Below are 21,503 nucleotides of genomic sequence, written 5' to 3' on the forward strand. Positions count from 1 at the left end.
GCCGCGCCCCGCCTCGGCTGAGGGGCCCGGGGCGGTGCCGGGCGGGGCGGGCGGCGGCCCCTCGGCGCGGCCCCGCCCCCAGAGCCGCCGCGGCCAATCAGAGGCGGGCGCGCCGGCGCGCCGCTCGTCACACGGCGCCGAGCGCGTCCTTCCGGCCCGCCGTCCCGGGGTGGCGCGGGGAGGTGAGGGGCGCGGGGTCGCGCGCGAGGGGCTGCGCCGCGCCGATTGGCTGCGGCCTTCGGCGGGCTGGAGGAGGAACAGGAGGGCGCCGCGCCGCGCCGGCTTTCAGCTGACCTTCACGCAGCGCCCCCGTGCCTGCCCTCCTTTTGGTAGGTGACCCCCCGGCCATGCTGGTGAGCCGGCGGCTGAAGCGCCTGCTGCGGTTGGTGCCCGGCCGGGAGCGGCTCGGCGCGTACCGCCTGCTGCCCTTCTTCTTCGTTCTCGGCGGGGCCATGGAGTGGTTCATGATCAACGTCCGCATCGGCAAGGAGACGTTCTGTGAGTGGGGCCGCCGCGGGCGAAGCCGGAACGCCGCGCTGGCAGCCCGAGGGCGCTGGGGCTGTGCGTGCCCGGACCGCGGGGGGCTCCGCGCCGTGGGGGCGTCCGGGCAGCCTGCGCTGGGGGCAGCGGTGGGGCGGCGGCTGTGAGGGCCCTACAGCCCGGCCGTGCTGCCGCGCTGTGACAGGATTGGTGTCGTCTTCCTCTTGGAAATGCTGACGAAGCCTTTTTCTGGCACAGATGACGTTTACCGAAGGAAACGATCTGAAAGGCAATACGAGGCAAGGATGGAAAAGAGCGAATCTTAGCTGAAGGGCTCCAAGGGACACATCTCAGTGTTTGCGCTTCTGTGAAAGAAGCACTGCTGGCGATGTGGTGGGAAGGGGTCTGTGCACGAGGAGCTGCTGACCGGCACTCCTGGGTGCTGTGAGCACGTTGTTCTTCACTCCTGTATCTTTACTGTTTTGTATTCAATCAAATGCATTGGGTTTAGGCCTTTGCCACCTATTGAATGGTTGGTACTGCTAAATAAACTGAACTGAGCACACGGTCTGGCTGCTGCTTCTCTTTGCTCGAGCAAACACCGTTGTGAGAACACCGAGAGGCACGCTGAGCCGTGTATCGTGTATACGGCCTGGCAGAAAGGAAACATTCATTCTCCGTTAGATTGCTGTGGACTGATGGAAGCTGCTCTCCTGTCCAATTTGTGCTCTTTCCAGTGTAGTGCCATTCTAACTAGGCTCCATAGGACAGGCGTACAGCTTGGTGTTTATTCTGCCTGCGCTGCTTTGGAAAGTCATCCGTGCACTTCTGCTCTGCTGCACTACCTGCAGTGGTGGCTCTTACAAAGTGATGCACGGGCTGAGGGGAAGAAAAGTCTGATGCAAGGGGAGGGAAGCCATGGTGTGCTGTGCTCCGAGGCCTGGACTCGGAGGACTGAGGCCACTGCACGGCCTGGGGCACCTCCTGGGATGGGCACCCACAGCTCTGGGCGGCACTGCTGGCACCTCACCACCTCACTTTGTGCTGTACTTCATACTGAAGCACTGTTGTACTCCAGGTCCATCTGCCTTTACTTGAGAGCCTTTGGGCATTTTTTGTGCTCGTGCTTTGTTTTCTCTTTTTTTTCCCAGTTTTTTTTTTTTTTTTTTTTTTTAAAGAAAGCCTTGTGCCCCAGCAGCACCTCAGCACTCCACCTGATATGGACGTTCTCCCTGGGACCTCTCATAGCACTCCCATAACAGCAGTGGTGTCTCACCAGCAAATCAGCGTCCAATTTTTTGCATCGGAGCTTTCTTATTTTGCCGCACTGAGAGCGCCAGGCACACAGGAAGGTGGCTTCAGTGTCTCCAGTTAAGCAAACACAGAAAGACAGGAGTGGCAGTGTCTCACAAGGAGTTCGTCTTGGGGAGTTCAGCAGTGCCAGTCTTTGTGCAGGAGGAGAATCCTCCGAGCTGCCACTGTACCATTTCAGCCACGAGGCACCACAGAACTGCAGTGACAGAAGATGAAGCTCACGAATGCTGGAAGCAGAGCAGCTGGAGCCCCAGTCCTGGCCCACTGCAGTGCCAAGCACACCTGGCGGGGATTTTGGATCGGTTTTACTCCACGCCCACTCTTTGGGTTGAAGGATTGCTGCTCGTTCCAGCACTGGGAACACAGCGTTTCTGTTAGATGGTGTGGGAGCAAGCCAGGACACAGCTTTCAGTGTCAGCCCTGCCAGCTGTGGGCTCAAGCACGTCTGTTCAGTCTGCAGGGAGTTCACCTGGCACCAGCGCAGCACCTGCAAACAGCAGCTCAGCAGTTCCTTTGGCAGCAGCCGCAGCAGGAGGCTGTGAGCACGAGCAAAGCATCACTGCTGAAAGCTTCCTGGGTGGTGAATGGGGCCCAAGCTGTGCCTGCGCTCTGGTTATGGATAGCAGCAGCTGCTCCTAAGAGGAGCAGACACCTGCAACAGGACCGCGATCTCCTGAGGAATGTCCTTAAATCCTTCTTGGGCGTTTGTGCTTGGCACAAAGCATGAGGATTATTTGTAGTCCTCCCTGAGCCATCTGATGGAAATGGGTTGCACGCTTTGGGATGGACCGAGCATCCATCATTGTTTTCTGCCAAAGGCTGCAGGGATCCTTTGTGTAAAATGAGCAGAGACAGACCAGCAACTGGTGATACTGTGCAACCCCGGGGATCCTCCTTCCTGATTTCATGTCTGTCTGCTGCCTCCTTTAATAGAAAGTAAGCTGCATGTCTACAGCACTGGATTTCTGAACAGGAGAGCTGATCCAAGGAGCAGCAGACTGGGACTCTTTGCTTAGGACTGCCGGCTCCTACTGCACTGCAGGCACTTGCAGAAGGCCTGCTGTTTGTTTTTTTAAAATTTATTTACTTTTTGCTTCCCTTTTGTTTGACGATCAAATTGAACTTGCTGAAAAATGCAGCAAGCAAAAGGAAGATGAAGTTCCTTCATTAGAATATTTCACCTGTCAACGAACCAGACCCCCTTCCTCGATGTCAAAAGCACTCAGCTATTTTGAAACACCGCTTCCGCTCAGTGTTTGCTGCTGGGAGATCTGTGAGTGACCTCTACTACTTCAGGCTGACCAAATACAATGTGAAGAATGACCTGAATTAGTTCTCCCTGTGTGCCTTCCCATGAGCTTCTAGGAGGGTGGCAGTTCTGCCATGCTGCAGCCTGCATGCATGCATCCCTCGGGTGCAAGACATTAATGCGTGTTAATTAAATATAGCAGTAAATGTGTTCTGGTGAATTAGCTCTCTGCAAAGCATGTCAGAGGCACCCCAACACAAAAGAAGGCTGCTATCATTTAATTTCTCTTGCTGTTGGTGTTATTAAAGAGAACTTCCATCCCAGTTTTCAATTTTATTGGGTAAAAGATGCTTTTTCCACATCGCTTTTCTAATTCCCTTCATTATCCAGCTACATCAAAGAAGTCCTGAACCAGGTTTGCTTCCGGCATGAAATTAAGGCTTGCTGTTTATTTTCAAAGCAGTTAATGTGGAGGCAAATGGACCCGAGTGCATCTTATCACCTCTGCTTAGCACACCATGTATTTTCCAGGGCTCCCTTCGTGCTCCTTATGACTCCTTTTTCAACGCCACTCTTCTTAGCACCAGCAGATGTGTCTTGCAACACACAGGACAATAGGAAAAGATTCTTTACCCACACACATGCATGCACATAGGAAGGATTCCATAGCATCAGCACCAGCCAGAATTACTTGAAGGAAAATCCCACCAGAAGCCTTGATGGGACACTCAAACCTGGTTAATCCAAAACACTTTGCAAACTATTTTTATTCAAATTAAAAAGACTCAGGTAAACAAAGTGATGGTACATACATGTTACACACCTGGTTATCAGCTTAACCCTCGGGAGTACAAGATGCAATGAGCAGCCAAACAGGAACTAACCAGGTCTGAAACCATGGGCTGAAAAAAAAGTCACCAACATCAACTTTGTTTTTTTTTTTTTCTTACAGAAATGGTAAATTTTCTGATAGAAGAGAAGGGCTGAGGAAGAGAACAAATAATTATTACTCATCTCCAACTGGTTTATGAAAATGCCGGTCCTAGGTCCATCTATTTCCACTCTCTCAGAAGCCAACCATTTCCCATACATACATTTATTTTAATAGGAAACTTTCATTTATGCCGATACAATGAAAAGCAGTGGAAAACAAATGAGGGGTTCAAATGCCCACAAAGAGAGGAGAAGACAGACAGACGTCTTGCCTTGTCTTCTGTTTTATACCAGAGTCAAAAAAGAGTTTCTTTTGCTGGCTTTGAATTCTAGACTGTAGCCATCATATCCCAAACCTTCCTGCCATCGACTGAAACGTCTCCTATGCAGAGACACGATTTTGAAATAAATAAAGCTTATCAGAATTGATTAGGGCCAGCCCCGTGGCTCAGTGGTAGTGCTCTGCACTGCCTGACAGGAGGAGCCCGGCTTCGTGGGGATTCCCAACCTCTTGCCCCTGGGCCAGGGAGCAGTGGGAGCAGTGAGAGCAGCATTTCGGCTGCTCAGGCAGGACAGAGCCAGTGCTGCACGTCCGCTCGTCACTGGCCTTCAGATAAATTAAACATCTGAGTTACACGGGCTCCAAAGGGAGTCCCATCCAGTCCTCCAAAGAAAATAAATAGAACAATAAGTTAACTAAAAATCCATCCCAGGTTCTTTGGTGTAGTTTTTGTTCATGCTGAGAACATGACCATCTGGTGGTATTACTACGACCCACGGTAATTCCAAGTGCTTGGAAGCCAGGATTTGCTGCCCGATTCGCTTCAACGTCTCATCTGTGTGGCTAAAACTGCAAAGCCTACGGTAATTTAAATGTGTTTCAAGATGATACTGGGTACATATGGAGGAGGTCTAAGTGTACTCCGCTTCTATCTCATGAAACAAACGTGGTCGTTTACAAAGGCCAGTAAAGAATTTCTGTACCACAGGTGCTCTACTTGCAGAGTTGTCCATTGTGATTTCCTATGAGATTTTGCTTGGCCCCCTTTTCCTCACATCCCAGTGCACATCTGTCCTAAAACATCCATAAGTGCCCACCTCTAATTATGGGGTTTTCTGTGCAATGACTGTAGGGCTGGAACAGGAGGGGAACTAGCCGTTAACATTTAAGAATAGTTCATACTTGCTTGTCCCTTCCCTCAGCAGTATCGATTACATTACCAAAGAGAACCCAGTATCTGAAGAAAAACTTTTAACCTTCTGCCAATTTGAACTCACAAGTGCTCTGTACTAGCAGACTTTAAAACACCTTTCCAAATGATAAACATTCCTAGAAGCAGTATGAAAGCGTATCAGCAAATTATTCTTTTGGACTGAGTTGCAGTGACCATGTTTGTGTCAGCAGTTTTTGGTTGGTTTGTTTTTCAAATTCCTGCTGTTTTCCCATTTATTTAGTGCAATCCAAGAGCTCTCTTTTTCTAAAACTGAGTTTGTGAAAGCCAACAGCTTTGCAGCCCAAAAGGTCAGTTAACTACAGTGAAGTCTTCAGCAAAGGCAGTCACAGCCTCAACATTTGGCAAGAGGAGCCTACACGTACCTTACTGAGCTAAACAGAAGCACAAACCCTCTGAAGGCTGCAATGCACACTGCACTCTATGTCTCCAGTGCACACGGTATGTTGAACTTACAGTACTATTTTGAAATAAAATTCATCTGTTACATTTCAAATTTTGCCTTGTTAAACTTTCATTAGTGTGAATCAATACACTTAACAGAAAAATGTCTTACGGTGCCCAATCATTAACAGAATATGTGTGGATTTAGAAACCAGGTGACTCTACCGACAAAAGAACTCAGCTTCCCTTCTCTAACTTACCTTCCATGACCCACACTGGTTCAAAGTTGTGGCCTCTCCCACATGCAGACTGCACTGCAGAGTGAGGAGGCGTTCCCTTTCTGCTGCCCGGTGTCAGGGACATCACAGAATGCCCAAAGCAGGTCATAGCAGATGGAAGATTTCACCTTCTACAGGCGTGCCAGCACACGTATTCTGTTACTGATTTGGGATCATAATGGCCTTGGCTGCAGAGTTAATGCCTGGACAGGACTGGACAACATTAGCAGTCAGGTTAGCCTTGTCCCATATCTGCACCTGCGCTTCCGTGATCTCTGTGGCCCATTCAGCTGCCTCAGTATTTACCTGCAGTGTGATTTTCCCTAGTGCCAATGCTCACCTTACCTTCAGCTTCTTTCAAAGAGATCCTCCCTGTTCATATCCAAGCCAGATTTCCGCTGGGAGCGGCTAGCACACACAAACACATGTACACACATTCCTCTAGGATGTAAACTATGACTAATTTCACATTCCATTGTACCAACCTGTAAATACTTTGTTTTCTTTTTTTCTTCTTTTATATAAAAACAATGGCATCAGATTCTCAGCAATAAAGTGTAAGAAAGATGAATCCTTGACTACAGTTAACCAAATATGAAATCGCCTTTCAAACAAAGGAAGCATATGCAAAAATCTGTGTATTTGATAAAGTCAACTTAATATAACAAAAAGTGAAATATGCTTATTAAAAGTGTCCTTATATAAAAATGGTCTCGCAATGTACAGTAAAATGCAATACAAATTATTGTTGGTTATCTCTCCCCACCCAGTAACTAAAACAGCTATTGTTCCACAAAACTCTATATGCCAGTATCAAAGAAAGAAGCAATAATGCGACTAAACATTTTCTATGTTGTACGCCTGACGGATGTTAAGGGTGTCTCGCAGCATCAAGTCTCGAAGACGCCATAAAGCATCGGCCATTGTGGTGTGAGCCCCTTTGCTTTTCAGCCAGTGCGACGGGAGGCGGCTCTCCTGCTCTTTTGACAAGTGGACATCTCGTCTTCGTGCTGAAAGGGTGAGAAACAGCCCAGTTATCTACTAGCTTTGCTAAGCTGGCTTTGCCTTAGATATTCGCCAACACTTTTCTACAGAGAAGAGAAGAGAAGAGAAGAGAAGAGAAGAGAAGAGAAGAGAAGAGAAGAGAAGAGAAGAGAAGAGAAGAGAAGAGAAGAGAAGAGAAGAGAAGAGAAGAGAAGAGAAGAGAAGAGAAGAGAAGAGAAGAGAAGAGAAGAGAAGAGAAGAGAAGAGAAGAGAAGAGAAGAGAAGAGAAGAGAAGAGAAGAGAAGAGAAGAGAAGAGAAGAGAAGAGAAGAGAAGGAGAAGAGAAGGAGAAGAGAAGGAGAAGAGAAGGAGAAGAGAAGGAGAAGAGAAGGAGAAGAGAAGGAGAAGAGAAGGAGAAGAGAAGGAGAAGATTCTACACTATTTCTTTTACCAATATTCGAGCACATTCCCTGCTTGTCGATTGTAATAAAATTGACACACGCAGGTGATTGTTAAATTATCAGCAGGTTAATTCGGTATTTTCCATAAAAACCAAAGGTATTAACAGTTACAAGAAAGTGTGTTCCGTATGAAAACATCCCATTCTGTGCCAAAAACCTTACCTGTAAGGGTCTGGTCCCACTTGCTAATACTGTTTGATTCAGCACTGAGCCCCTCGATGTATTTCAGATAGGCTTCGGAATGAAGAAGCCTCTGTGTCTTTGGTGGAGGGGAGACGAACATGGGAGTTGAGGGCTGCTGCATAACTGGCTGAGTCGCGGGGCTCTGGCCGGGATACGGGGGGGGTGCCTGCTGTCCTGGAGGGCCGAGGATTCCTATCTGCAATGGCAAAGCAACAGAGAGATCGCATCTGGGAGCTGCAGGGATGGTTCACACCGAGCATCCTCATACAGCAGAACTTTGGTTATAACCAAAGGTGTAAAAGATTTCCCTACAAGACAGCCTCCTCCAGTTGAGGTCACTGATATGTACAGAGAGATGTGTAAAAAACCTCATTTAACAGAAAACAACATCACTACCACCATTTCTCCTCTCTCCCACTGCCCTTAATTAATCCTCTTGCATCGTTTTTATTTCACACTTTCCAAAATTTGACCAGAAAATCTGTGATGTGCAAAGTGTGGGGTTTATCTTGCTTTAGGGCTCTCTACAAATATAATCCAAAGGAATCCTGTTCTTTGGAAGACTGGGATGCTTCCACTGAATAAATGCTAATCTCAGTCAGGCAAAAACCGCAGTCACACAAAAATCCCCATCCCACAGAATTCCCACAGCTGCCATTTACCAGCAGTACTGAGAACTCTTAGCAGAGTCAACCTATGGTTTAAGTAACTCACTGCCATGACAAACACACTCTATTGCCTTCTCACTTCTGTTTTTCTTTACAACCTCTCACCAAATGCAAGTGCAGTCCATAAAACTCAGTGTGATGAACATTTAATCTACATTGACGTTGAGAATGAACATCTGATCATCACTAGCATTAAAACTCCCAGATGTAAATGGCCAATGAACATCTGCTTTGTTGGTTTGTGAAATCTGGGAGAAACTAAACAGCTTTTATCCATTTAGCCATGGCTGAGAAAGTGGACAGCATCCCCTCTGCATCTCCAATGCATGCGAAGCCTCAACTGCCAGCAGCTTAACTGTGTGTTTACATGACTGGTATCAGCTCAGCAGAAAGGAAAAGAAACCTGTTTTGCTTATATTGCAGAACTTATCCCGCTGGGCAGAACCCAATTAGTCTAATAACAATTCAACCAAGAAATACAAACAGGCACTCAGAGTGAGGTATTAACTGGTTTTGAATATAGCGGTGTGCATCTGTGGATTCTGTTCTCTCTGCAAAAGGCTGTGTGCATTCCTTACACCTCCTAACTGTTTAAATGCTAATCCAGAGCCTTGGAGCCTCATAAATAATGCAAAAAGGACTCACACTCACCTGCTGTCCAAAGGGACCTGCGCCCGGGGCTGGAGTGCCTACCATGGGGGACACGTTTTGGCCTATAACACCTATATTCCAAAACATACAACGATTAGTCTTACTTCACAGCAGAGAGAAATACCTCTTCGGCCTTCTACAGTGCAAATTTATACTTCGAAATCACTGCTTAAAGCTATTTTGGGAACATTCAAATATCCCACTCTCCCACAATAACAAATGTTCTGGAATTTTCTGACTGAAAAAAAAAGGCACCGGAACAGCTCCCCAGCATTGATGTGTGGCCTGCTGAATTTCATTTAGCTACAGAAATGCAAAGTTCTCTTTTTCTTCCTTTACCCAGTGTGGCCTGACTACTTCCTTCATTATATATTTGGCTTGACACAATCCTCCTGAAATCCTCATGAAGGGAAAAGCTGATTTGCTTTAGCAACACTGAGTATTTCTTGCTGTTTAATGGTCTAAAATACAACCGTGGCAGGAAGAAAGCCAAGCCACTGCATAAATTCTGTATAAAAATGTATTCATATATAAAACACCACTTACAGTCTCATATGAGAGACAGAAAAATATTTGAAAAACAAAAACACAAAGGCAGGTTAGTTTTTTTTCCCAGCTCTACAAAGAGGCTTTTCTCTACTGCGTGCCATGCAGCAGATACCTCCCACGTACAAATCACGATGTGCAGTTCCTGCTACTTGACATACATAAAAAAAAGTCATGCGTGTTGCTGCTTTTCTTTCTCTTCATGCCATTTTTTAAAAATTCCTTCATTTCAAAAGCTGCAGAATAATAATTGAGTCTTCCTAAGGCTTGAATTTGCAGGCAGATTTCTGCATCAGTGACCAGAAGGCATGTCACTGCACGTTAAAGCACAAATCACATTAATATTCCATTCGATTACAACCCCCCATCTTAAATGCATTTGTACTAAGTCAGAAGTTGGGAAAAACACTGACAGTGCTAGCTGTGGGATATAGCACTGATCTTTGTTTTGGTATGAAGTGAATAGGTCCAGAGGGGGCACCCTCACCTGCCCAGCAGCACAGCCTCACCCCGAGCCCACCCAGCCCCATCTATCACCACTTCCCCCATGGTCCCCCATCCCTGGCACTGCTTTGCTCATACACACAGCCCAGCTGTAAACAATGTGCAAAGAAATGCATCGTCCCAGAGTTGCCTCCAAACATTTATATGTTGCTGCTGTGTGCTTACAGGTCAGCGCTGCAGTGAGTTGCAGGCAAGCTCAGACACACAGAACTTCTCCTGCTCTATGTGAATTTATGGTGATTCTTGCCTACTGGCGAAGATGCAAGCTAACACTGACGAGTTGGAAAACAAACAAAAGCAAGCAAACAACATCCAACCATCACAGCTATCCGCAGACAGATACAGCCCCAACAGAGCTTCCGATCAACGCAGCTGCAAAGGGGGTAGGGAGACAAAGAGAACACTTCTGCCCACAGCTTGTTTAACTGCTGAATGGATGGGATGCACATCTCTTACAGCCATGTGAGTTATCAGAAGTAACTACCAGAAGAACCCTCAGACAACAGGATGAGAGGGCAGGTGAATATTTTTCCCCACAAAATGGCCATTATTGGCATTAATGCCAGAAAATTTGGTATGATTTGTTCAGCCTTACCTGTCAACAACAGGGTGGCAAGAAAATAGCAAATGTGTAGTAAACATGCTTTCAAAAAATAAGAATTTGGTCACAGTAGCAGTCAGTTCACCTTACTTCCAAAAGTTTCCAGTTTCAGCTGCAAGGCACAATCTGCACACTGTTTTATAACTAACAGTGATGGTGCACAGTGGCCAACAGGTCCGATGCAGCTGGGTGCATCAAAGTGCAGCTGGAACACTCATCAGCTAACACACTGAAAACGAGCTCAGCAAGAAACGAGAGCAATACATTTAATTTCAAATTCCATTTGAAATTCACTTATTTCACTTTAATGTGGATAGGGTGGCAGAACACTCTCCGAATGACACAGGGATATGAACAAGCGGACTGCAGTTTGTCAGATCTTTGATAAACTCATGCCATTCTCAGGTGTTTTTTTTGTTTGTTTGTTTGTTTTTGCTGTTGCAAAACCACTGCTGGAGCAGCATCACATTTCTCCAGTGGCCTTTTGCTGTTCCTCTACTGAATGTGTATTCTGCCAATGCAATTGCTTTGCACACCCCCCACGTATTCAGCGGTGCATCATCTGTGCTGCAGTTAAACAAACCTGCAATGTTCAGAAACAATCAACTGTGCTAGGATCCAAACAAGGTGGATAATTCCTGTAACAACCGGTTAAACAGCAAGTACATGACAATGAAACACAGAGCGAATGAGGATGAGTTCTTACCGGGCGGTGGGATGCCTGGGATGCCTGGCATACCTGGCGGGAGTTGGTGGGGTGGGGGCACCCCTGGGTGAAGTGGCTGCATGCTGCCCATGCTAACAATGCCATCAACTGGGCCCTGCAAAGGTGGCAGCACCGGTGGATAGCCACTTATCATGCCTTGAAGGACACAACAAATTTCAAACATGCATCAATGACATGCAATATGATCTATACAGTAAATCATGCACTATCCACAAAAAAATAAAATGAAATTGAAAGCACCCTTAGTACAGCAAGACGAGACTACAATTAGTATCTCGCAAAAATGAAATCAAGTTGCCGATATGAAACACTACACTGCTGATGAATTAGTATTTAGTGTATTTGTATGTTTTTCATGGGGGCAATAAATGCTGAATACTGAGACATGTTAACACAAGGAATAAATTCAGCCACAATTAAATGTTACTAACAAGCGATCTTAACACAGCTTAAAGCTCTGCCATCTGCATACAGGTTACAGACACGACACTAACTACACGAGCCTTGCACACAGCCCTGGTGTGAGGGCTGGCTCAGAGACCTGACCAGAAAAAATGAAGATCTATACATTTTTCTGCAGTGTATATGCAAAATTTACATTTAAAAGCCCTGGGACATCCATATACTTAAAATCAAAGGCAGTGACAGGGATGACTGTTCTTACACCATTTTCAGTACGTATTAAGGAAGTCACTACGATGTGAGGCCAGAGAGCGCTGGCTGTGCTGGGCTGCAGGGACCTGCACTCAGAGCACTTGACTGGAGGTAAAAGAGCTGACAAGAGACTCATCTGGCCCCTCAATGAATATCGTTCCCAATGCTCTCAAAGCTTCTCAATAGGGAACACAAAGATACTGCACTGCTGCTCATAATCCTGTTTTTCAGCACGTGAAGACGACGACTTACGGGCTCATTCTGGTTTTGAGTCAGGTTCACTGCTATCCTTTAAGTGAACCTAGACAATGTAGGTATGCTAGCTGCTAGAACGTAAACTTCCCTATTTTCTTGCTTGTTTTCTATGCTTTTAAATCAGAGAAACAAGGAAAGGTGTTGGAAAGACAACAAAAAGATTGAGAGGGGACAGAAGCAAGTCTAGAGAAGAAAGGTAAGTTTAGAAATGAGAACTGCTGGGCTTTCTATAACTTGCTTCAAGCAACCACTTACAAAGTCTTTGCCACATTCCAAGTAACCCATAAAAGAAACTCTCAGAGCAAAGATTTCTGGAATAAAACTGCCAAAAAATAAAAAATAAAAAAATAAAAAAAAAAAATCAACATCAGCTGACTGAACATTTTTCATCAGCAAAGCTGTCGTGAGCTCAGGATCCAAACAGCTTGTGTGGCTCCAACATGCAAGCCAGATTTGTCACCTGCTCAGCAAAGGCGACAAAGGTGAGAAACCCGTAATTCCAAAGCCTGACACGGAACAGACTTCTGATCTTCAAACTGATCTTCACACATTCATTTTCTCTGAATACACAGGACACGCTGATTGACATTTACTGAATTGATTTTGGATACCTATTTCATATATCTAGAAGCTATCTGTTCCTCCTTTTCAATACAGTCCAGTCTGTACTGCTAATGGGAGAAGTAAAAGAAGAAAGAACAAAGCCATCCAGAGAATAATGAGCTTTCACTGTAGCTACTGCCTGGTACTTGCACTGCACCCCAAGCTGCCGTCACACCATCAGTGCACTTAGGTACACTTCTGAAGCTTTTAAAGAGAAGGAAAAAAAAAACACACACACAAAACCCACCAAAAAATACAAAACAAACCCATCCTTGTCCATCACAAAAGCTCATTCCTGCATTTCCAAACAAAATAGTCAGCTGAGCAGCTGACAAGATTAATAGCATTGCAGAAAAGTCTCCATAGGAAATCTGTTTTTTTAGCTCATCACAAGGTTATACGAGCAGCCACTATTATACCTCATTTACAAATTATCACTTCGATTTTAAACTAGTAAACCTGGGTGAATGATTTTCAGCTCCCACAGCTGTGATTTACTGTCTTTCAACTTACTCCTTCTCCCATTTCTTTGAACTATAACAATGTGAGTTTAAATAAACTGTTGTAGCTCCTGAATTTAAAAGCAACTAGAGCACTGTGTGCTGAGGGAAATGCATCTTAGAAAGCATCGTGATTTCTTGCCACCTGTGGACTGTAAGAAAGTCCTATGATGAAGGTCTCTGAAACAGAGAAAAGCAACTGTGACTTAAAGATGGAGGAAGGAGTGAAAAGTCTGCATGGAATAAGATGCTTTCAAGTAAGACTTCTGGAAACCAAAAGAGGAAAGACTGCAAATGGGACAAAACCAGCAGGAGTTTATAAAGATCTATTTGGTCATCCTCTTAATGAAGTGTTCCACAATGGCTGAGTAAAGAGACTTGAACTTCTAGCTGCTTGAACTGTGAGATGATGGCCTTGACCAGAGGTTTGCTTTTTGAGGAAACTGCTGAAGGATGGAAAGGAACACACATAGTTGGAAATATGACAATACCAAAAAGCAGGAACCAAACCAAGAAACAAACCACCAGGAGATGATGACATTTCCAGTCATCACCATCTAGTCTAGATCAAAGTAGATTACTCACAAAGACTAGCACTGGAGCTGGTTTTCCTTTTTTTTTTATTTTTATTTTTTGAAATATATGCGCACACACACAAATACCATTGCAAGACAAAAAATCTGAAAGGTGTTCAAAGGACAAAGGTTTTTTATATATATATATGTATATATATATATTTTTTAAGCAAAAAGAAGTATCAGTATAAACAAATGCTTTGTAACCTGGAGACGGTAAACTACATAAGAGATACGCCTTCAGTCTAAACATCCCTCCAACCTATGCACTGAAAAAGGATTTAGAAACCACGACTAAAAATACTTTAGGCCATCAGTTCTACGTATGGCCACAGCCTGCAAGGCAGGAAAGAAAAAGAACAAAAGAATAAATTGAATAATTTGAATGCCGTAAGTTAACAAAAGAAAAAAACAAGAACATAACCCACAAACCAAAGCAAACCACACAACAAAAAGAAAACAAAAAGCAAGTCATTCATCTAACTATTCACTTTTACCTAACTCAGCACTATTTTAACCTTGACTGATTGTACCCAATTACTCCTAATCAGAAATAGGAGAAGAAAAGCAACCCATCAGGTCAGACCTAATCCATCCTCTCACAAATGTAAAGCTGATTCTCATAAAAGAAGACTGCAGAGTCCACTGGAGATTCAAGTATGACCTGGACATACTTACTCTGAACACACTGCCTATGAAGTCAAGTTGGAGTATGACTGGCAACAAGGAAAAAACCCAACAACAGGAACCACGTAGAAGAGTTCTCAAAGCTTAGGTCTATGCTGCAAATCACCTGATAAAAACCAGCAGTGCTGGCATTTCATACTTGGTTTTGCAGTGACTCCAGAGCCTAGCCAGCTGTACTTACATCTAATCATTCTGGAGTTTGGATTTTAAATCTGATTTGGATTTTGTTTTGCGTCTCACATCCCGACAGTAAAAACAAGTCCTCTGTCTCCTCCTGAACCACCTCCACTGATGCTGCATACACTCGAAGAGTATTCAGCTTCCCGCACCACTGCTGTAGCAAGACTAAACATGACTTCTGCAAAGTAGAGCCAATAAACATAACTGCATACAAACAGCACAGGCCTGCCGCACAAGGAGGAGACTTCTTCCCTGTGTTTCCACCAGAACGCTCGCTACTGGAGCAGGGCATGTGGGGCTGCCACCCTACTGCTGTGGTTACGCATATTCACCGTGAAGGAAGACTGAAGAGGTTGAGCTTTTTCCTCCGTAAGAACAAAGTGACCCAAGAGAGTGTTCAGAGTTATGAAGGGGGTTGATATAGTGGATGAGGAAAAATGGTCGTAGCTCCTACGTTTTACCTGCAACGGGTGTCAACTGCTGATTGAGCATCCCCATTGGTGTTGGTGGCGGCACCACCCCCATAAGAGCCCCGACAGGAGTGCCTGCCCGGGGGGAGGGATTCTGCTGCTGTGCTGCTCGCTCTCTCTCCTGCTGCTCAGCAACTTTAGCTGCCCGCTCTGTAAAAGTATTTTAGATTTTCAGTTCTGTTTTGTAACCCAGAGTTTCAAAATATTATCTGTTCATTAAAAAGGACTAGTCAAACACTGGCATACTTTAGTCAAATATAAAGTAGAACAGATGAATCTTTGTAACCAGCATATGATTTGATTTCACGTGGCTGCAGCTAAGACTTTTAGAGAACACTGAATGAAAAATATTCCACAAAGTTTTATCTTTTTCTTAAAAAAAAATAATAATAATAATAAAATAAAAATTTTAAAGGAATGAATTGGATAACAACACCAGTGTTACCAATGTGAAGCAGCAGTCCAGCACTAGGCTAAGTCTGCACCAGGACAACACGGCAAAGCCTTCCCTCTTTGGACACCACCTGGCTCAGCTGGACCAACTTCAGTCAGCACCCTGCCTGCCAGCCGTGCCCCGGAGCAAGGTGCAAATAGAATGCAGCAATGCCAGTGGCCCATTTCTTTACGTGCTCCCCACTGCTGTTTTGTTGGTGGTGGTTTTGCTGTTGTTGTGTTGTTTTTTCTTTTAATTTTTGTTTTACTGATACAGCTGAAAAATGGTGGCAAAGTTGGGAAGCATTTGCAAAGTTTCCTTAGTGTAATAGGTCTTTAGTGTTTGGAATATAACAAGCAGCAGTTTGATGAACCAAAAATATTTTCTCTGTCTCTGTCATTTTCCCCATTTTTGTTCCCTCTGAGGTTGTTTTTTTTTGTTGTTTTTATTTTTTTCCCCTGAGGATGTCTAACTCACATTGAGCTGCTCATTGGAGGTCATGTGTGTCCTCTGTACGATTAATCTGGCCATTATCTCAATCGAGTTTCTCACTATGACTGCAGGAACAAAAGATCTACTGCAGGGGAATCTGACCAGAGGACAATTTTATATTAAGGGAAGGGCAAAGGGTCATGGGAAGAAGAAAGAAAGAAAGAAAAAAAACCACAACAAAAGAGAACCAGAAAACAACCCCAAGCAAACAAAAAAAAGAAGGTATACCGAATGCCCACTGAAGGTGCTTCTGGAGCATGCAAGTTGTTGGTTGTTCACTCTGAACATCATCTCTTACTGACGCAATGAGGAACAACAAAGGATAAATGAACGCAGCATACATCTCCAGCAAATGTTAACAACAGTGAATGCAGGGCTGGAAGTTCTCTTGCAGTTGATGAAAGATGAGAACTGTCACTAAAACAGCAACCAAGGTCCTCAGTCAAACAAGGCTAAAAAGTTCATCAAGGAGATCACGTTATACATGCATCCTGCCAAGGCTACTAGTTTTTTCAGGTATGTGACTGCAAATGTTCATCATGCATTGGTCTCCCTGAGGACCTGTGCAGCACCTAGCACTATTGCCATGCACTGTAAGACCAGTTTCATTTCCAAAGGCATTTCCTTCCTTATCACTTGTGTCATTTCAGAAGGAGATGACGACGCATAGGGACTCCTGTGTATACTACAGGCAACTCACATGTGACTGACCACAAAATACATGAGACGTTTAAAGGCAGATCCTGAAGTAGAAAATGGAGGTAATCATCTTAAGAGTACAGCAAGCATTTAGAGAAAAGATGAAGTAGCTGATCTGCTTCTCAACTACTCCTGGCCAGTTAAAATAACAGTCAGACAAAAGCAAAAGTTTTGAAGACACTTTGATGAATGAGAGATTCTTGTTAAGCATTCAGTTTTATTAGACTTTGGAGTGCTGAGCCTCAAAGAATGTGACATAGGACAATATTTGAGTTTTACCTGGTCTGTCCCTGCTGTTTCTACCACTGAACTAACAGATGGAACAACACTGACAGAGGGAACGGAAGAGGTCTGAAAGTTTGGCCTGGAGCATTCACCTTCACACTCACATCATTCAGGCTAAGACTTGAAATCATTCTAACACCATTTCCAGTGCATCGCAAGAGACAGGAAAGAGACATTCTGCTTTGAACAGAGCTCTCCTTAAGACAAGTCTTGGCCTCTAACCCCACATATTCTTTTATATTAAGGAGTTCTCACAGTGCAGTTAGCCATGCAGGCACTTCCAATGCAGCCTGTTCTTTATTTGACTACTGCTAAAGAACAACCATCACTGCGCATATACCAAATGAAATTTTCAGTAGATCAAAATGGATCAGAAATGCAAACTGCTTTCCCAGCAGACCATGGAAAGGCACTTTTCTATTGAAGTGACAAACCATATCTGTTCCCTACTCTCTGCCCACCCTGGAGTGCAGGAGTGCATGAATTTTGCCCTGTCACAGTGGAAGGAGCAGAGTTTCGCTCCTTTCATGCACAGTAGTAAGCGAACAGTTTGGACTCTAAGGAACTCCATCCCAACCCCTCAAAACCAAATAAAAGCAAGCCTGTTCCTGGGCAGACAACAAGTTGGAGAAACAGCAGTCCAAAACTCAAAAGCTTTGGAAAAATTTAAGTAAGGAGGAAGGCTGAAATGGAAGCACTTGGGCTTACACGAAGGACAGACACTGTTGCTGCTGTCACATTACAGTGGAAGTGTGAGCACCAAGCTGCTTTAAGCTAGAAGTGAGGACATGCCAGCCATCCTGCTGCTTGGGTAAGGCTGCAGGGAGGGACCTGGCAATGAAATACATCAGACACACCTAGAATGGTGAAATTGGAAACTACAACAGGAGAAAAGTAAGGCCACAGTACTTTCACATACAGCATTACCACCTCTCTTGACAACATCTGCAAAGGAAACTCGCATGCAGTCCTACTGCATTACCCTCCAGCACTTCAGAAATGACTGAGGAGGCTGAGGGTGTGAAGTGACAGCACGCAAACTTCTAGTCTGAGGATCAAAGTGTAGTCTAAACTGTAAGTATGTAAAAAAAAAAAACCTAATAAAATCTCACTTTTTAAACGTAATATTATAACTTAATTGAGCAATACCTTCATAGGGTGTTGAAACTTCCCTACCCAAAGTAATATCTTCTCCCAATAAAATTGCAACAGTTGCTTAAAAACTGGGCTTTATATTAGAAATGCTGAGACATTATTAAGTAGAATAATAACTGGATGTCAAGCCACTGTATTAGACTTGAATAGGGGCTGCTGTTAAGGATCATCTATATTTTGATTTTGATCAAGTAAAGTTGAAACACAGTAAGTAGTATCAGTGAGGAAGGAGAGGATGAAGGAGAGGACAAAGGAGAGGATGAAGGAGAGGACAAAGGAGAGGATGAAGGAGAGGACGGCCTTTCTAAAGTAAATCTCATACCTATGACATTTATTGGCTTAAGTATTCAAAATCTCTCAGCAAAATCAGTTGCAGCAGTTGATTAACACTGAGACTGAGTCACAGGTCATATTTACAGTACTGCACCCCCTTTTTTTTTTTTTTTTTTTTTTTTTAAAGCAGAACTCTTTCAGACTCTCAGTACAGTTAACTGAAGAACTTTTTCCCACTCCACTGTAAGCTTTCTTACCTGGCGCTACAGCTCCAAAGATCTTCTTGTCCAAAGACCCCTTTGTTGCAGCCCTCTCCACAGCCCTTCCATATGGAACAAGCTGTTTTTTTCAGCTGACAAAGGCACTGAGCCCTTTTGCTCCTAATTTTCCATATTTCTTTTGTCTTTGCTCATTTGATTATTTGTGGCAAAGACATCTAAATTATCAGCTGTGCACTACACAATTTAAGCCTGCTCTTTGCTCCTCTTCAGTCATCTCTCAATATGACTTCTCTTTAAGGTACACCCAGAACACAAATGTAATGACGCTCAAAGGGCAGGGAGGCCCTGGAACTGCTGCCCAGAGAAGCTGTGGGTGCCCCAGCACTGGAGATGCTTAAGGCCTAGTTGGATGGGGCCCCAGGCAGCCTGAGCTGGTGGGGGGCAGCCAGCCCGCAGCAGGGAGGGTGGAACTAGACAACTGTTAAGACCCCTTCCAACATAAGCCATCCTGTGGTAACTACAATTTCTACAATTCTATGACATTCTGTGCTTCTATGATAACCATCTTCTTTTATAAAACCGGTCATCTGAGTAACAGTAATGAACGTGTTCAGTGAGAAAAAGTAGAAAAAAAAAGTTTAACATTTTATGTTTTATTTACCTTCATATTCTGCTTTCTTTGTTGCTTCCAGGTTTCTCCATTCAGTTCCTACAAGCCTGCTGAGCTCTCCAAAGGAGTAGTCTGGGTGCTGAGCTTTAATCACAGCTCTCATCTCACTGCTAAATAAGATGTAACCACTCATGTTGATCTTCCTTTTTGATCCCTCCTTCTTGGTGCTGCCCTTAACAGACTTGGGAGTGGACTGTGAGAAAAAGCAGTTATGACCACAAGTATACAACAGAGACGTTTCTCAACATTAAGAAAAGTAAAAGCTGTAGAAAATAGCATGTAAAAATATCCCCAATTTTCTCTCTCACATATCTGTACAAGGGCCAGCCAACCTTAGAGCCTCTCAAGAGAGACTACACTTCCCAGTGAGTGACAAGAGCACACGCATTTACAGAAAATACACAAGCAGGGAAAAAAACTCCACAGTCACAAAAGCAAAAAGAAAAACACAATAACTTGATGCTTTTTAACCCTTCCAGACATAAGGCCAACCTTATAACTGAGGCTTCCAAAAGCGCACAGTAACTCAGCACAGAACAATTGCTATTAGCTGAGATCATTCCAAATGAACCCACAGGGCTCAGAAGTGCTGAATAGCAAGCAACTATTTAGAAGGCAAAAAGAGAATACAAGCAATTGTACTAATTTCATATGTCATCTATTTTGCTGTTCAGAAATACTGCCAACACAAGTCAAGTAGAACACTTTATTTGCCATCACACGTTTTATGGAATTGCTTTCACATTTAATCCTAGGTCTTTGCAACTCCCACCTCCTTGGTGCCATCCCCTAATCTCACATTTCTGAGTGCTCTTAATTTTGCCTGCCAAACTTTCCTTTCTACTGCCCTTCTCACATTTCCTAAATACCCATTTCTCTCTGGAAATGAAAAACAGAGCCCAATTTCCCTGCCACCTGCACACAGGTTCATACCCCTACCTGCTGATGGGTAACTAACCCTCTGTACTGTTAAAGACTTGTCTCCTTTGCTCTCCTCATCTAGACTGCTCCTGCTGAGAGCTCTTTGACATCTCCAACTAAGAAAAAATTCAACCTATTCTGACAACCAGTGAGATACCACCTGTCATTAGACGCAGGAGACCATAACCCACCCACTCTCTGACCAATAAACTCCAAAATGCTTCACCTTCAAAAGGCTCTCCCCGTGTCTTCAGCATTACAAGAGTACAATCATTTCCAAGTATTTGCAGGGGAAGAATTTCTAATGCCTATCTCTCAGAGAAAAGCAAAGCTTCAGATGCACCAAGACTTTCTGAAAATCTTGTTCATTAGTTTAAGCGAAGTGGTGGATGAACTGAGGCATACCAGTATGTTACTACAAACATCACTGCATTCATCTTCAAACGGCAACCTACTCCCAATATTTTCATTATAAACCTAAGGATAACATTTAGCTTTTTGGGAGGAATTCTTTAGATATGTCTCTATGATGGAGAAATGAAGAAAAAAGCCCGAACAGTGCATACAGAACATACTCTAGCTTGTCAGAAGTTCTCAATTCAGAAACAGGAAAATCCAGTGATACATTTGGAATATGTCCAAGTGACCCATCTGGTGGGTGAGGGAGAGGCTGTTGATGTAGTCTACCTAGACTTCAGCCAAGCCTTTGACTCTGTCTCTCCCATCATTCTCATGGAGAAGCTGGCAGCCTGTGGCTTGGACAGGTAAAGAACTGGCTGGAGGGCCAGGCCCAGAGAGTGGTGATCCCCAGGGGTGAGTAGTGGAGCTCATCCTGTTTAATATCTTCACTGATGACCTGGATGAGGGGATTGAGCACATCCTCAGTAAGTTTGAAGGTGACACCACGTTGGGAAGAAATGTTGATTTATTTGAGGGTTTGAAGGCATTATGGAGGGACCTGGACAGGTTGGATTGATGGGCTGAGGATGATGAGATGAAGTTCAACAAGATCAAGTGCTGGGTCCTGCATTTTGGCCACAACAACTCCAGGCAATGCTACAGTCTTGGGGCAGAGTGGCTGGAAGGCTGTGTGGAAGAAAAGGACCTGGGGGGTATTGGTCGATGCCTGGCTGAATAAAAGCCAGCACTGGTCAAGAAGGCAAACAGCATCCTGACTTGTATCAGAAATAGTGCGGCCAGCAGAAGCAGGGAGAGAATTATTCCCCTGTAACCCAG

General features: G+C 44.4%; 2 protein-coding genes across 24 annotated transcripts in view; one reads left to right on the forward strand and one right to left on the reverse strand.

Annotated features, from left to right (window-relative positions):
- The first annotated feature begins 129 nt into the window (after positions 1–129).
- Positions 130–1,045, forward strand: SMIM4 (small integral membrane protein 4). Of its 2 annotated transcripts, none has more exons than NM_001302175.2 (3): positions 130–182; positions 305–498; positions 739–1,045. In NM_001302175.2, the coding sequence occupies exons 2-3, from the start codon at positions 348–350 to the stop codon at positions 804–806; spliced, it is 219 nt and encodes a 72-aa protein (NP_001289104.1). In that variant the 5' UTR covers positions 130–182; positions 305–347; the 3' UTR covers positions 807–1,045. The 2 variants fall into 2 exon arrangements, with proteins under 2 accessions (NP_001289104.1, XP_015148218.1); XM_015292732.4 differs by having other exon boundaries at positions 334–498.
- Positions 1,046–3,363: 2,318 nt separating this feature from the next.
- PBRM1 (polybromo 1) overlaps positions 3,364–21,503 on the reverse strand; it is a 62,351-nt gene continuing 44,211 nt past the window's right edge. For 9 of the 22 annotated variants that reach the window (XM_040646121.2, XM_040646116.2, XM_046899823.1 and 6 more), the window contains 6 exons: positions 19,338–19,539; positions 15,110–15,268; positions 11,174–11,329; positions 8,811–8,887; positions 7,477–7,693; positions 3,793–6,880 (listed from right to left, as the gene is read on the reverse strand). In XM_040646121.2, coding sequence (XP_040502055.1) covers positions 6,708–6,880; positions 7,477–7,693; positions 8,811–8,887; positions 11,174–11,329; positions 15,110–15,268; positions 19,338–19,539 — 984 coding nt within the window. In that variant the 3' untranslated portion in view covers positions 3,793–6,707. Of the gene's footprint in view, positions 6,881–7,476; positions 7,694–8,810; positions 8,888–11,173; positions 11,330–15,109; positions 15,269–15,291; positions 16,461–19,337; positions 19,540–21,503 lie in introns of those variants that run through there. The other 13 variants (XM_040646126.2, XM_040646125.2, XM_040646129.2 and 10 more) reach the window with 8 other exon arrangements.

Source organism: Gallus gallus, chromosome 12 (genome assembly GCF_016699485.2).
Source record: "Gallus gallus isolate bGalGal1 chromosome 12, bGalGal1.mat.broiler.GRCg7b, whole genome shotgun sequence".
NCBI lineage: Eukaryota > Metazoa > Chordata > Aves > Galliformes > Phasianidae > Gallus > Gallus gallus.

Bases quoted from the DNA above. Each gene is read 5' to 3' on its own strand.
- SMIM4 (NM_001302175.2), top strand. From the start codon at position 348: ATGCTGGTGAGCCGGCGGCTGAAGCGCCTGCTGCGGTTGGTGCCCGGC. The intron at 499-738 runs GTGAGTGGGGCC...TTTCTGGCACAG, and splicing joins CATCGGCAAGGAGACGTTCT to ATGACGTTTACCGAAGGAAA.